Raw genomic sequence first — 15990 nt, 5'->3', positions numbered from 1 at the left:
CAGCTCAGCATTCAACACCATAGTGCCCATGAAGCTCATCACTAAGCTAAGGACCCTGGGACTAAACACCTCCCTCTGCAACTGGATCCTGGACTTCCTGACGGGCCGCCCCCAGGTGGTAAGGGTAGGCAACAACAACACTCTGGCCCCTCAGGTGTGTGTACTTAGTCCCCTCATGTACTCCCTGTTCACCCACAACTGCGTGGCCAAACACGACTCCAACACCATCATTAAGTTTGCTGACGTCACAACGATGGTAGACCTGATCACCGACAACGATGAGACCGCCTATAGGAAGGAGGTCAGAGACCTGGCAGTGTGGTGCCAGGACAACAACCTCTCCCTCAATGTGAGCAAGACTAAGGAGCTGATCGTGGACTACAGAAAAAGGCGGGCCGAACAGTCCCCCATTAACATCGACGGGTCTGTAGTGGAGCGGAGCGAGAGTTTCAAGTTCCTTGGTGTCCACATCACCAACAATCTATCATGGTCCAAACACACCAAGACAGTCGTGAAGAGAGCACATCCAAACCTTTTCCCCCTCAGGAGACTGAAAAGATTTGGCATGGGTCCCCAGATCCTCAAAAAATTCTACAGCTGCACCATCGAGCGCATCCTGACCGGTTGCATCACCGCCTGGTATGGCAACTGCTCGGCATCTGACCATAAGGCGCTACAGAGGGTAGTGCTTACGGCCCAGTACATCACTGGGGCCAAGCTTCCCGCCATCCAGGACCTATATAATAGGCGGAGTCAGAGGAAAGACCATAAAATTGTCAGAGACTCCAGTCACCCAAGTCATAGACTGTTTTCTTTGCTACTGCACGGCAAGCGGTACCGAAGCGCCAAGTCTAGGACCAAAAGGCTCCTTAACAGCTTCTACCCCCAAGCCATAAGACTGCTGAACAATTAATCAAATGGCCACCGGACTATTTACATTGACCCCCCATTTGTTTTGTGCACTGCTGCTACGCGCTGTTTATTAACTATGCATAGTCACGTCACCCCTACCTACATGTACAAATGACCTCAACTAACCTGTACCCCCGCACACTGACTCGGTACCGGCACCCCCTGGATATAGCCTAGTTATTGTTATTTTATTGTGTTACTTTAGTTTATTTGGTCAATATCTTCTTAACTCTTCCTGAACTGCACTGTTGGTTAAGGGCTTGCAAGTAAGCATTTCACAGTAAGGTCTACACTTGTTGAAATCAGCGCATGTGACAAATAAAGTTTGATTTGATAAGAAGACATTAGCCTGGTCCCAGATCTGTTTGTGCTGTATAGCCAACTGCTATGGTTGTTGTTTAGCACGACAATTATCATAGGAATTCGCAAGACAGCAGGCCATGTTGTTGTTCATATACAACTGTACTATAACCAAAACATCCTGCCTTTATTCCTGATTGGAAAAGCTAAAAGGAGGAGTAAGGTGTAAAGATGTGATAGTGTAACATAAAATTACAATGCATTTTGTGATGTTATTTTCTATGTTTTTCGTTGGACTTGTGGAAGATATCCCCATTGTGAGCTAAACAGTGATCTAAACAAACAAACGTACAGTGCTGAGGTCATGCAGCCGGGCGGAGAGGTCGGCCACTTGCTGCTTGACCTGCTTGTGTTCGCTGGACTCCTTCTCCAGCTTCTCCTTCATCTTATTCAGTGTCTGCATCATGTCCTCCTTCTCCTGGGTCTTGGCCTCACACTCGCGTTCCTTCTTATCAAACTTCTGCTGCAGCTCATGGTGCTCTGAGAAACCAGACCAGAACAGGCGAGACCAGAGCAGTCGTCAGTATGATGATACACAGTACAGAAAGGTCTGCCTTCCGACAGTTCCATCGCTAATAGAAACCAGAAATGTGTGTTCTACCTTTTCTCATTTTCTCAGCCTGTTCTTTCCATTGTTTGACTTCATTCTCGTTGACCAGCCTGAGCAGAAGAACAGAGGTTAATCTAACGTATTAAACATCGCAGCAAAATCCTACTAGGCATTACCTCCCACTGAGGTTAGGCTTAGTTTTTTTTTTTAAACGGGTTCATTAGACAAGTCATTGGTGATCAGAGTTGACAACGGGGAACCTGTAAACTTCTTCTAAACCCACACAGAATCAGATTGAGATTTGCAAGAAGCAGCTGAAGGGGTTGACTGATGTTTGTGTATGTGTGTTTGGAATTCTACATTTCACAGATTTCCTCATCCAAAAAAACAGATTTAATTCTGGATTATATTTTCAAAAAGGAATTATTAAAATCCTGGTCAAATCTGCTTGCTGATTTTTAGCAAGTATTAAGGGATCAGGATATTCATGCTAAATCAGCAAATAGTATTGAAAGGATTGTAAAATGAAAGTGACAATATGACATACATATTTTACATGTAATATTTGTGATGTACAGTACCTGGACCAATAGTGATTTTGATCATGGCCACTGTATTAATCCCAGGATAAGATGAACCCATTAATAAATATACAGCATTGATTATATTCATGATCACCATATTCGGGTTTAAAGCAATTTCTGGAATGAGGCATGTTAAATAATACATGGAGATTTATGATGAAGACAGTCAGTCCTCTGCCGTGCGGAGTTGGGAGAACGTCAAACCGACTCAGACATAACTCAAGCATGTCAAAACATTTCCCCCCTCTCTCGTTCCTCTCACTCACATTCGCACCACGTTCTTCACGTTGAAGTTCTCCAGGGGGGTGACGTCAGGGTCATGACCTTTGTCGTTCTGCAGGACGATCTGCTGGACGATGCGGTCCAGGAGGAGCCAGTAATGCACTGTGTTCCCACTACGCTTGTCTGAGAGAAGAGAGAGCTTTATTAATACCGTAAGGGAACAGTTGATTGCGCCAGCAATTGCAATTGCATATGCAACAACAAACATCTAGGGCCAGTTTTCTGGACACAAACTAAGTCTAGTCCTGGAGCAAAAAACATGTTTAATTGAGGTTGTCCATTGAGAATGCTTCTTAGTCAAGGACTAGGCAAAATCTATGCCCATGAAATCCTACCATACACATAGCAACACAATAAGGACAGAGTCTAAGGGGAGAGATTAGGCTGAAGTCAGCTCCCTCAGGACAACAAAGCTAAAGCAATGTGGAGGAACAACATTTCCGCTTTAGTGTAGACAGTTCTTATCAAATGGCAGAACACGCTCTAGAGAGAAACCCCTCACATAAGCAGAATTCCAACAATAATTTCCAGGTATTTAAAACTACCTCGAGAGGACATCATTTTTACTGCCGTTCTAAAATACACTAAAAACACTGATATATAACCACTTTGGATCCCTCTGAGAAACCAAACAGTCTAGTTCTCAAAGATGTAAAAGTTGAGGCCTGAAGAGTCTTGGCAAACTCAAACAACTTTAAAGAAATGGCGGACGGGAGGTAGGTGGCACTTACAAGGCATAAGGAGACAGTGCTGTAAAACAGATATAAAGTGCGGGTGTGCATCTGTGTGGTTCATCTTCTTCTTTATGAGCTCAAACACTTGCGTGGCACTTTTTGTGTCAATGTGCACCTGCAACAACAAAAAACAAAAGTTGATATTAGAACTAGTAGACAGAGAAACGACTATTGCAAACTCCATGTACTGTAGAGGTAAATACCAATGTTACTCACAGTGTCAAAGCGTTTTGCCAAAGATAGTTCATCCTCGTTTCTCAGCATCTCAAAGAAGTCCAAATGCCTGGAAGACAACATCTCATGGTCAGACACACTTTACTGCAGTTGGGTATGACAGTGTGGTCGAGATCTTAAATGTACTATACCAATCACGCAGTTTATGACTTAACTCACCTGTCTAACGTTGAGTTGTCGTGGGACCGCAGTTTATCGATGACCGGCTGGATGCCCAACATAAGGAACTCGTATCGCAGGTGAATTCTGAACTCAAAGCTTGACTGTGGAGTACAGTACACATAGCAGTTATGGTCCTGTTGTCTTCAGAGAGTCTAAGAGGGCAAAGACTTTGAGGAAGAGGAGTACTCACCTCCCCTGCTCCCTGACTAAGCACTGCATTGATGAAGGACATGATGGCTGTTTTCAGGTTGACCTCGTCCCTGTAGCGCCCCGTACTCCTGTCCAGGTCATTCAGCAGAGTCTAAGACAGGAGAAATAAGGAGTAAGCATCAGGAATATGATCATAAGAAAAACATTGCTGTGGTTGTAAACACTAATTAGAGAAACACCTGAAAGTTATAAATGGTAAGTGAATAAGACCATGCAATATCTCTGGCACAGTCTTAACACAAGGTTAAGGAAAACCTTGGGCTAACACATTACAGTGTGAAAAGCCCAATTGAACACTTGGCTACAGTGGTGTCTATGAGGCTAAGGTGTCTGTCTTCCCACCTGGAAGCGAGTCCTCTCGCAAGCGAACTTCTGATAGTGCAGCATGGCCTCCAGGATCTTCCTGTGCCCTCCTGGCACCAGACACACAGCGCCCATGATCTCCAGCACCGCCACTTTGGTCTTGACGTTCTCAGTTGCCAGGCTCTGGGCAATGATGTTGATGCTCTCTGTGTGGGAGAGCACGTGGGAGCGGCCCTGGGAGTTGTTCATCAGGGCCTTGATGCAGCCAATCAGGGACGTGTGGATCTGGGACTCGGTGGTCTCGTAGTCCATGCTCTTCAGGAAGTTCAGGATGCAGGTCAGACCGTCCAGGTCGATGAACCGCGTCACAAACCTTTAAAGGAAGAGGATTGAGGGTAAAGGTCAAGGATAGATACAGGCTGCATCTGAAATGGCACCCTATTCCCCATGTAGTGCACTATCTTTGACCAGAGCCCTTAGACCAGAGCCCTTTGAGGCTCCCGAGTGGCACAGCGGTATAAGGCACTACATCTCAGTGCAAGAGCATCTTGCACTGTCTCTGGTTTGTATCCAGAATGCATCACATCCGGCCGTGATTGGGAGACCTAATGGGCGGCTCACAATTGGCCCAGCGTTGGCCGGGGTAGGCTGTCATTATAAATAAGAATTTGTTCTTAACTGACTTGCCTAGTTAAGTAAAGGTTACAACTGTAACCTTATATAAATAAAATTTAAAATAGTGTGGTGACCATGTGTTCTATGAAAATGGACTAAATTATATTTAGAGAGTTTGATCACTTTGTTGCCCTCTACAGTAACTTCACTTTGTTTAACAAAACTAAGAGTTTGCATGTGCTTTCGGTGTGCATATGTGTTCAATGTAAGCAAGTGGAATTGCAGTTTTCATTCCATGAAAACAAGAACAGAGGACAAATAAACATCTTTAGCCAGCAGACAAGCGCCATTTAGCACAATAAAACAGGCATGGAGGAAAACAGAGAGAGCTCATTGGTGATAAACTACCATGACCCCTGGGAGGCGTTAGAGGTGAAAGGTGAGAAGGAGACCTAACCTCTGGAGGATCTTAAGGGGAAGACATTTTACCTCACGTGTGTGTGCTTGCATACGTGCACGTGTGTCAGACTAGTCTACGCGGTGTGGTCTATAGAGCTGAAATATCATATTAATGCAGTAGTGTTTGGACTGGAACTGGGTCTGAATGGCTCTCAACACAAAGCCTAGTCTGGTGATTAATCATATTAGGTCACTCTAATGATGATTAATGGACTTGGAGACTGAACACAGTGAATTAACTCAACCTACTTTGTGAAAATAGCAGACTCACTAAATCACTCTCGGCCAAAATCTGTTATGACTTAAATTCATATTCTATTTCGAGCATAAGTCATAACTAATATCTCATTAAAGAAAAGGAAACTCGATCTCATGTGATCTAAGGCTATCCAATTCTTCAATTTCAGCCTTCGGTTTCACAAACACATACATAGCACACATCATAATTGAATGCATGCATACGAGAACAAGTAAGCATTAAACGGAGCGTGAGTGTGTGAATGTCACTGGTTTACCTCATGGGTTGCGTCCTTAGAGCTGTCTTTAAGCTCTCTATGGTCTTGTTCCTCTCTTCCTCATCCTCCATTTCCAAAGCAATAAGGGTCTTCCTCTGGTGATGACAAGACGACTCAATGACAATGTGCTCACTAAAACTCAAAATGGTGTCCTTCAAGGCTCTGTTCTAGGACCGTTATGGTTCTGTTTTTTCCAGCCCATAAGAACTTTGACCACCAGACCTATGATTCATAGTGCTGGGAAGGAACCTGCTCAGTAAGCTACTATCCCTGGCTGTAGACCACCAGCAGGCAGCTCTTATTCTATTATCCCAGCAGACCACCAGCAGCTCCTTCACTGATACATGACTGGAAGTAATTTCCTTTACTTGGTCTGGAGCAGGCTACACCCTGTGGTAACAGTTAGAAGTTAGGGATCCAACCAGAATCTCACACCTGCCAGCCCTAGTGCTACTGTAACTCCACTGCCCTGTGAAAACATCCTAAATTAGCCTATAGGGATCCCCCCCAGGACTACTACCTCCAAACCAGAGGAAGTATGTGGAGATTTAACACACAACTCCAGGGTGTGAGATCCCATTAAGGGACCATAGATTAAAGTCATCAGCTTGTCAAATAGTGCATGTTCAGGTGGACAAGCCTTTTCAGCTCATAATTTTAAAAATATATGTTCTCAATAACTTACCAGGTTAAATAAAAGGTCATTATTATACTGCAGATTTGCCTAATATAAACTGTGAGGGTTTCACAGTTATTTACATATGTGAGAAATACGTAGCATTATAAGAGACACACACAGACCCCCCCACCCTCCAGGCAAAACTATAAACTAGGGGGTCAAATCTATTTGTTTTACTCAAATTTTCCACAGATTTAGCATCAGACCATAAGCTTTTACAAGGAGAGATACCCATAAAGTAGAGGGTCTACTCTATATAGTGGCTAGTGCAACACCAAAATCACATGGCTCTGTCTACACTACAGCATGTCTGCATGGTTGGTTGTTGTGTGTTATTGTTTTGCATCTGCAATGTTAGCTATATTTGCCAAGTACAGGTTGGGTATTTGATGAGGGGAGAAGGATACTTACAGCAGCCATGGAATTCAACTGGTCGATATAGAACTCTGGCCAGCTAGTCGCACCCTTGCTCTCTTCTCCCTCCTGAAACGGAAAAGACAGACAGACAAAGGGTTACATAAAACACACACACACACATTCCTTCCACACCACATAAACTTTTAATATATTTCCCTTGACCATCATGTCATCATAGCATTATCCAGACAAAACCCAAACCCTGTATTGAAAAGTAGTGCATAGCCTGAGAACAGAGAATACCTCCAAGGCCTTATGACCCCTATATAACCTGACCCACTAGCGTGTAATTGCTGCTCAACTTCTTCCAGTGACAGTGGAGTGTGTGAGCTGGACTGCCCTCATTCATTTCCAGCCTAGTCTCCCTTTGGGATCATAACAACCACACCAGATATGTACTCTCTGGTTCTCACCTGGCTCTCAGTCTCACAGAATGTATAAGGTTGCTGTGCAGCCTAATCTCAGGGATTCTTATAAATCCCCTGTGTATCGCAGGCTCAAGTCGTCCATTTTGTCTTAGGTTTTGGCTGAGCATGAACAGTCTAGAGTAATGTCCAGTACATGCCTTTTCCCTCCTTAGTTACGGGTTCTCAACAGATGGTAGTATTTGTATTGTATAAAGGTTAATGATCTGAAATAATGCCATCGTACATTTACTGCAATTGGGTCATTTTCTATGTTTAGGCTATAATCTGCTACTGTTCCTCTTTAAATCACAGCGTACGTTTGGCCAACACTGACCAGGATCAAGCCCAGCATTCAATGCACAAGTTCTTTCAAACATTCTTCCACAATCATTTCAAAAGAGAAATGATTCTATTCATTCTTTCTTCCTGTTCAGTTGCGTCCCAGTTGTCCCAGTTGCGTATACTGTCCAGTCCCCTGGCACCTCATAATTGAAGCCTTTATTGGGTCCCCACGGGAGTGGTTAGGTAAGCAGATTTAATGGGCTACTGGGTGAGCTGCCCACCCACACTTCCCAAAGCTTCCCAGACTAAAAAACCAAACACTAACACCAGCACAAAAAAGACTGGGCTAGTGAAATGAGTGTGTGGCTTTTCTCACAGGCTTAGCAATGGTCAACACAATATCCCATTAAAGGGGTCTATAAATCTGTGAAAACAAAGGAGCTGGAGCACTCCCCCTCTCTCCCTGATGAGGTGTTAGTTACCCAGATTCCCATCCATCCTCATCACATGAGCAATGAGATAAGGATGAAACCAGGTTATATTTCAGAGGTGGCTATATTTCAGACAGCAGAATTTATTAAAATAGTTGGGTTTAGTAGATCTTTATTTTTTAAAAGTATGCTTCAGTTTGGTTGGTGCCTAGCCGTACTCAACCAGCCACACAGAACGAGAGTGCTTGCATACTCTCTTAAAAGACCTTCGCTTGAAAAACAAGAAAAAAGCGGAAATAGTACTGTTTGTCCATTTTGAGATGCCGTAGCCAGTATACACTTCCTCAAAACAGTCCGTATTAATCCAAGATAACTCAAGAAATCGGTCATTAATTTTGATGTTTTTGCCGATGAGATCTTAGTGGTGCAATTTTACATCTATGATGTTTGGTGCAGTATTTCTCAAAGAAAAAATAGTGCGTGAAAACTTTATTGAAGAATCCCTACTGTTGTCTAATCACCGATTAAGGTACGTAGACTTTGGCTCAGAATTTGGGCTTGCCTCCAGAAAAAATGTGTGCCCGAACAGCTGGAAAAAAAACTCACCGAAGTCAAAAACATCACAAAATGGTGTTATAATATATGCACAAATTCTTCTGAAATGTTTCAGCTGGGAAGCATGCGGACGACTTAAGGAGTGGGTCAGCAGGAATGAGGACAGTAGTAGTGACCTCTTGTGAAATGTAGCACTGTGCTGCTATATCTCCCAGTACTTACTGGAAGACTGGTAAGCTTTGTAGGTCAGTAAGACATCACAGCGTACACAGCGCACACAGAGCACTTGCTACCCCACATTGACCACCTTGGCAGTTATCATGGCTGGAAGGTTCCGACCAACTGACGATGAGATCTACCCTGGAATCCCAACTGAATATTGCTTAATTTCACTAGTCTGATCAACAATAGTGAAAAACAGAGCAGTGTTCAATTTGGATCCCAAACAAGGTGAGATCCACGCAGTTAATGAGACAAGACGTTGACCCCGGTAATGGAACAATGAGGGAGCGTAAGCTGGACAGGAAATGGAATGTAAAAAACAGGAAGTGTATAAGCTACCTGGGCTCAGAGGGCCCTGCACCTGCCATTGGCTACTGGCCATGCCACTCGGCGCCCACCATTGCGAAGAAAGCTGCCTACTGATCAACAGACAGCAGCTGCATTGGTGTTTCTATGGCAGCACTCTCTCTTAACGAGATCTTACAGTGCAGGACATGCCAGACAACAGAAACCAACCACTTACAGAGCTGTTACAGACCAGGGGGAACTCACATTCAGTCAAACCCTCTCCTTTATTAAGTCAATTCCATGTAACGCCTCTCTAGATAAAACCCTCTAGTTTACAGTGCCCTCATAAAGTATTCACACCTTTACTTTTTCAAAATGTAGTTGTGTTACAGCCTGAATTTAAAATGGATTAAATAGAGATAGTGTGTCACTGGCCTACACAAAACCCCATGATGTCAAAGTGGAATTATGTTTGGAGAAATTTTTACAAATAAAAAATAAATGAAAAGCTGTCAATAAGTATTAAATCCGTTCGTTATGGCAAGCCTAAATAAATTCAGGAGTAAAAATGTGCTTAACAAGTCACATAAGTTGAATGGACTACCTCATCTCTGTACCCCACACATACAATTGTATCTGTAAGGTCCCTCAATCGAGCAGTGAATTTCAAAACACAGATTCAACCACAAAGACCAGAGAGGTTTTCCAATGCCTCGTAAAGAAGGACACTTATTGGTAGATGGGTAAAAAGAAAAGCAGACACTGAATATCCCCTTGACCATAATTAATTACACTGGATGGTGTATCAATACACCCAGTCACTACAAACTACAGGCCTCCTTCCTAACTCAGTTTCCAGAGAAAAAGGAAACTGCTCAGGGATTGATTCATGAGGCCAATGGTGACTTTAAAACAGTTACAGAGTTTAATGGCTGCGATAAGAGAAAACTGAGGATGGATCAACAACATTGTACTTACTCCACAATACCAACCTAAATGACAGAATAAAAATATTCCAAAACATGCATCCTGTTTTCAATAAGGCACTACAGTAAAACTGCAAAAAATGTGGCAAAAAAATGAACTTCATATCCTGAATCCAACACAACACGTCACTGAGTACCACTCTTCATATTTTCAAGCATGGTGGTGGCTGCATCATGTTAAGGGTATAAAAACTAGGGAGTTTTTGGGGATAAAAATAAACAAAATAGAGCAAACAGGCAAAATCTGGTTCTGTCTGCTTTACACCAGACACTGGGAGATTAATTCACCTTCCATCAGAACAATTACCTAAAACACAAGGCCAAATATACACTGGAGTTGCTTACCAAGACAACATCTTGGTGGCCTAGTTACAGTTTTGACTTAAATCGGCTTGAAAATCTATGGCAAGACTGGATAACGGCTGTCTAGCAATGATCAACAACCAACTTGAAAGAACTTGAAGATTTTTTTAAAAGAATAATGTGCAAATATTGTACAATCCAGGTGTTGAAAGCTCTTAGAGACTTACCCAGGAAGACTCATCGCTTTAAATCGATGCTAAAGATGATTCTAATGTATTGACTCAGGACTGTGAGTACTTACGCAAATTAGATATTTCTGTATTTCATTTTCAGCACATTTGCAATTTCTAAAAACATGTTTTTACTTTGTTATTATTGGGTATAGATTGGATTAAAAAAAAAAAAATCTCACCATTTTAAATTCAGGCTGGACCTCAGTGTGTACTTTAATCTGGCAAGACAGCCAGGATTCTGTATTCACATATTTATCAGCTATAGTCGGCCAGGACAGATGAGAACGTCCTTCCAGGAAATGTATCCAATCCATTAATGAGGAACAGCACAACTCCAACGTTAGGGTTAATTTCCTATTAGAGTGCTGCAACACTAGGGGAGGGCTTTGATGTGTTGACTCAACGGAATTGGGGCAAGGGGATGGATGTGGGGATTGGAAGGGGAGGGGGGGGGGGGGGGGGGGGCTTGTGTTGAGTCCCTCCCGCTCTCATTTGTTTCAATTGAAAATATTTCCCACACACTAGCAGCACTCAGCAGACATTCCCTCTGGATACTGTAGCTAACAAACACAGAGAGCAAGAGAGATGCACACACACTCTCTCTCACACGCAGACACAATACAAACAGAAACAAAACACATGAGGTTACATTAATACTAACTACTAGTCAAGTGGCCTTAAACTTACCTTCTTCTTGCTACAGTACATCTGCCATTTCTTCTCAGCTGGCAGGGCAAACATGACTTCCCGGTGTTTCCCTGACAGATCCAGCTCATCCTGCAAGGTGAAAGAGGAACATAGTACTGTGTTAGAGGGTTATTAGGCATCTCTGTGCCTGACACTGTCACGAACCTGTGGTAAGAGGGACTATTAAATATTTCTTGATCGATGTGAAACCTGTATTACGATCATTTTAAGCTGATAGTGTTTTTGAATGATCTTGGCATTGTGATTTCTCTAAATATATATATTTTTCGCTTTCTGACTTCAAACTGGTTTTGTGAGTAAGATGGGAAGTAGATTGATCAAATTATACAATAATAGTGAAGACATCAAAACTATGGAATAACACATATGTAATCATGTAGTAACCAAAAAAAGTGTTAAACAAATCAAAATATATTTTAGATTATTCAAAGTAGCCACCCTTTGCCTTGATGACAGCTTTGCACACTCTTGGCATTCTCTCAACCAGCTTCATCTTGAAGGGGTTCCCACATATGCTGAGCACTTATTGGCTGCTTTTCCTTAACTCTGCAGTCCAACTCAACCCAAACCATCTCAAATGGTTGAGGTCGGGGGATTGTGGAGGTCGGGGGATTGTGGAGGCCAGGTCATCTGATGCAGCATTGGAGCATCACTCTCCTTCTTAGTCAAATAGCCCTTACATAGCCTGGAGGTCTGTTGGGTCATTGTCCTGTTGAAAAATAAAAACATCTTCCCAATAAGCGTAAACCAGATGGGACGGCGTATCGCTGCAGAATGCTGTGGTAGCCATGCTGGTTAAGTGTGCCTTGAATTCTAAACAAATCACAGTGTCACCAGCAAAGCACCCCCACACCATCCCACCACCTCCTCCATGCTTCACGGTGGGAAATACAAATGCGGAGATCATCAGCTCACCTACTCTGCGTCTCACAAAGACAGGGCGGTTGGAACCAAAAATCTCAAATATGGACAGTACTGATGCAATCCGTCTGGTGTCGAAAACGCCGTCTTCTCCCGGGAGGAGGCTGCCAACGGTACATGCCAATATCCTTTGGTCAGGTCAAGGGTGCTGATGTACCGGGCCTTTCCCAAGCGGTCGATGAGCTCATCCACCCTCGGCATGGGGTAGGCGTCGAACAAGCTTATGCCATTCACACCGCGGAAATCATTACAGAAGCACAGGCTACCGTCCGGTTTGGGCACCAACACGATGGGGCTGCACCATGCACTGTGAGACTCTTCAATGACCCCCATCCTCAGCATAACCTCCACTTCCTGTTTCACGGCCTTCCTTCGGGCCTCCGGAATCCGATATGGCCTCTTTCGTACCATTTCCCCGGGCCGGGTACGGATGTGGTGTTCAATGAGGGTCATGCGGCCTGGCTTCTCGGAGAACACCGCCGTGTTCCGATCGACGAGCTCCCTGAGCTCTTGCTTCTGGGCCGGGTCGAGGTCCTCATTGCTCGGGACCACCACTGGTACTGTTGGCATCCCGACCATAACACGGCCAAGGCTGTCCTCTCGTGCCATTTCGGGAGGTTTCCGTCTCCCGGGCTGCCGTACGCGGTAATTGACAGGTCCCAGCTTCTCAATCACCTCGTAGGGCCCGTGCCATATTGCCAGGAACTTACTTTCGGCCGTGGGGATTAAGACCAACACCCTGTCTCCCACCTGGAATTCTCAGGGCTGGGGTCCCCGATTGTAGACCTGGGCTTGGGCGCGTTGGGCCTTCTCCATATGTTCCCTCACGACTGGCCATATGGCTGTCATCCGCTCCCTCATCATCTCCACGTGCTCTACCACGCTGCATAAGGAGGTCGGTTGGGCTTCCCACACCTTCTTGGCGAGGTCCAGTAGGCCGCGTGGCCTCCTCCTGTAGAGGAGTTTGAAAGGGGAAAACCCCATGGAGGACTGGGGTACTTCTCGGATTGAGAAGATTTAGGTGGGGTAGTTGCTGGTCCCAGTTCTTCCCGTCCTGCTCGATGACCTTCCACAGCATTTTGTTTGAGCGTTTTATTCAACCGCCCTGATGAGCCCATCCGTCTGTGTGTGAAAGACGGAGGTTTGGACCTGCTTGATCTGCAGGAGAGCACACAAATCTTTCATTAGGCGGGTCATAAACTCAGTACCTTGGTCTGTCAGGATCTCGTTCAGGATGCCCACCCGGCTAAAGAGGTTTTAACAGCTCCAGAGCGATTCCCTTGGACACCGCCGCACGTAGGGGAATGGCCTCGGGATACCGGGTGGCATAGTCTACGATTACCAGGATGTACCGGTGTCCTCATGCTGTTTTTACCAGGGGTCCCACTATGTCCATGGCGATGCGTTCAAAGGGCACCCCGATGATCAGTAGGGGGACCAGTGTGTTTCGGAAGTGTGCCTTTGGGGCAGTCATTTGACACTCCGGGCAGCTGTAACAGTAGTTTTCCACGGCCCTCCTCATCCCGGGCCAGTGGAACTGGGCGGCGATCCGTTCCCGGGTCTTCTCCATTCCCAGGTGCGCCCCCAACAGGTGGATGTGGGCCAGCTGAAGAACAGTTCCCACGTACCGTCGGGGAAGCAACAATACCTCTCGAAGTTCCCCGTTGGCGCGACACCTGATACAAAAGGTTATTCTTGATTTGGAAATGGGAGTATTGCCTGTCACTCACCCCCAAAAGTAGCTGTCCATCCATCGCTATCACTTGGGCTGCGGCGGATTTCAAGTTAGGGTCCTCCCACTGGGCCGTCCCGAATTGTCCCCTCAGTTGGCCCCCAGGGGGTGTCTCGACTGGCCCCTCGAAATCGAGGAGGGGGAGGCTCTTCCTCCCGTGGTTCCCCGGACCCGTAGATGCAGGTTGGTCAACCGTTTGCTTCCGGGCCACACAGGCGATGGGTCGTCCTCGCTCTCATCTTCTTACGGCTCGTACCTTCTTCCTCAGCTCGTGCCCCCACAGGGCCGCGAACAGTGGACAATCTCGTCCCACTAGGAGAGGTACCGGCAACTCTGGTACTGCACCCACCATCATCTGGCAGTTCCCTTGTGGCGTCACAATGTTGGCCCATACGGTTGGATACCGCTTTGTGTCCCCGTGAACACAGCAAATGGACATCTCCCTACTCCATTCGGTCTCCTGGTTCAGCAGGCCCGTGGTTACAAGGGTAACCATACTTCCGGAGTCTAATAGAGCTTCCGTGTTGTGTCTGTCAACCTTCACCGGGACCATGGGTTCAGTTGATTCGTGGTGTGCCCAACAGGAGGTGACGTAGTTCACTGCATGACTCACCTCGCTTCTGGGACTTGCAGATGCCATCGACTCCTCTCAAGCCGGGAAATTCCAGGCCATGTGCACATGGGTGCCACACTCAAAACTCCTTTGGTCTCCAACAACCTGGGGTCGTCGGTGGCATGTCGGCCCTACCCCAGCCGTCTCTACAAGGGTTTGCGGTCCTTTGGCCCTGCCGACTGTTGGTTCAGGGTACCCAGCAGTGGGGCTGTCCTTCCGACTTCTTGAATGGGTCGCCGACTCAGCCCGGCTACCACTCAGCAGAGCCTGAGTGTTCTGATGCGTCTCCACTGCTTCCAGGAGGCCCTCCAAGGTCTGGGGCGCGCATAGACTCGCTGCCCTCTTCATGTCGTGGGGTAGTGCCCGTAGGAAGCGATCCAGGACCACTTTGTCTAGGATGGAGAGGGTGGGTACGTCGGTTAGGAGCCATCCCCTGGTGACGCGTAGTAGGTCGCTCATCTGGACTCGGGAGGGATGTGTCGGCTGCAAAACTCTAGTTGTGGAATAGCTGAGCCCGATGGGCCAGGCTGTACCCGTAGCGGCTGAGTATCTCCCCGTTTGAGTCTGTAGTAGTTAGCCACCTGTTCATCATTCAGGTCCCAATACGCCTTTTGGGCATTTCTCCGAGAGACTGGCCCACTTCTGCCTAGGCCATCCTTCCCGTAGTGCTGTCCGTTCAAACGTACAGAGGTAGGTTTCGATGTCGTCATCTTCTGTTAGCTTGATTAAAAATGGGTTTGGATGTGATTCAGTAGACGCTCCTCCTTGTAACTTCCTGATTTCCTCAATGAGGTGGACGTTTTGTAGCCGCTGTTCCTCCAGCGTTCGTTCCTGAACCGCCTGCTGGGCTTGTTGGGCTCGGATGAACTGAGCTATCAACTCGTCCATGCTGAGTAAAAGTCATCCCTGATTTGACCACGTTGTCAGATTGCCCGCAGGGGGTTGGGTCAAAACGTTTACACAGATCAGACACACAGAGCAGGATTAGCTCAGTTTCAAAGGTGTTTATTAAAATAATCGGCCAAAAGAAAAGGTCTCCCCCAAGAGACCCTCTCCGGGATACCGTCTTCTGGGCTCCGGGTCTAGCTGTAGCCTGTGGGGATCAAAACTGAACTCCCTCCTGTTACCTCTGGTACCGTTCCCAACTATACGGGAGTCCTTCTCTCCCCCAGTCTCTCCCTTGTGTGCTGCCCTTCTGGCAGCTTTATGGGACTTGTACAGCTGGTGAGCAATCAGCCTTTGATTACACACCAATCCCCAATCAGCCCCAATTAGTCCTGGCCGGAGAGCCCG

At 46.0% G+C, this 15990-nt stretch overlaps 1 protein-coding gene across 3 annotated transcripts in view; it reads right to left on the bottom strand.

The window, feature by feature from the left end:
* LOC139553357 (disheveled-associated activator of morphogenesis 1-like) overlaps positions 1-15990 on the bottom strand; it is a 93028-nt gene that overhangs the window by 18260 nt on the left and 58778 nt on the right. For all 3 annotated transcript variants that reach the window (XM_071365601.1, XM_071365603.1, XM_071365602.1), the window contains exons 3-13: positions 11411-11500; positions 7011-7082; positions 5921-6015; positions 4371-4704; positions 4009-4119; positions 3816-3919; positions 3639-3705; positions 3420-3537; positions 2673-2811; positions 1874-1932; positions 1565-1752 (exon numbers count right to left, since the gene is read on the bottom strand). In XM_071365601.1, the coding sequence (XP_071221702.1) occupies positions 1565-1752; positions 1874-1932; positions 2673-2811; positions 3420-3537; positions 3639-3705; positions 3816-3919; positions 4009-4119; positions 4371-4704; positions 5921-6015; positions 7011-7082; positions 11411-11500 (1377 nt within the window). The remainder of the gene's footprint in view (positions 1-1564; positions 1753-1873; positions 1933-2672; positions 2812-3419; positions 3538-3638; positions 3706-3815; positions 3920-4008; positions 4120-4370; positions 4705-5920; positions 6016-7010; positions 7083-11410; positions 11501-15990) is intronic.

Source organism: Salvelinus alpinus, chromosome 25 (genome assembly GCF_045679555.1).
Source record: "Salvelinus alpinus chromosome 25, SLU_Salpinus.1, whole genome shotgun sequence".
NCBI classification, from domain to species: domain Eukaryota; kingdom Metazoa; phylum Chordata; class Actinopteri; order Salmoniformes; family Salmonidae; genus Salvelinus; species Salvelinus alpinus.
The sequence above is the reverse complement of the archived record's forward strand: the minus strand, read 5'-3'. Positions and strand labels throughout refer to the sequence as shown.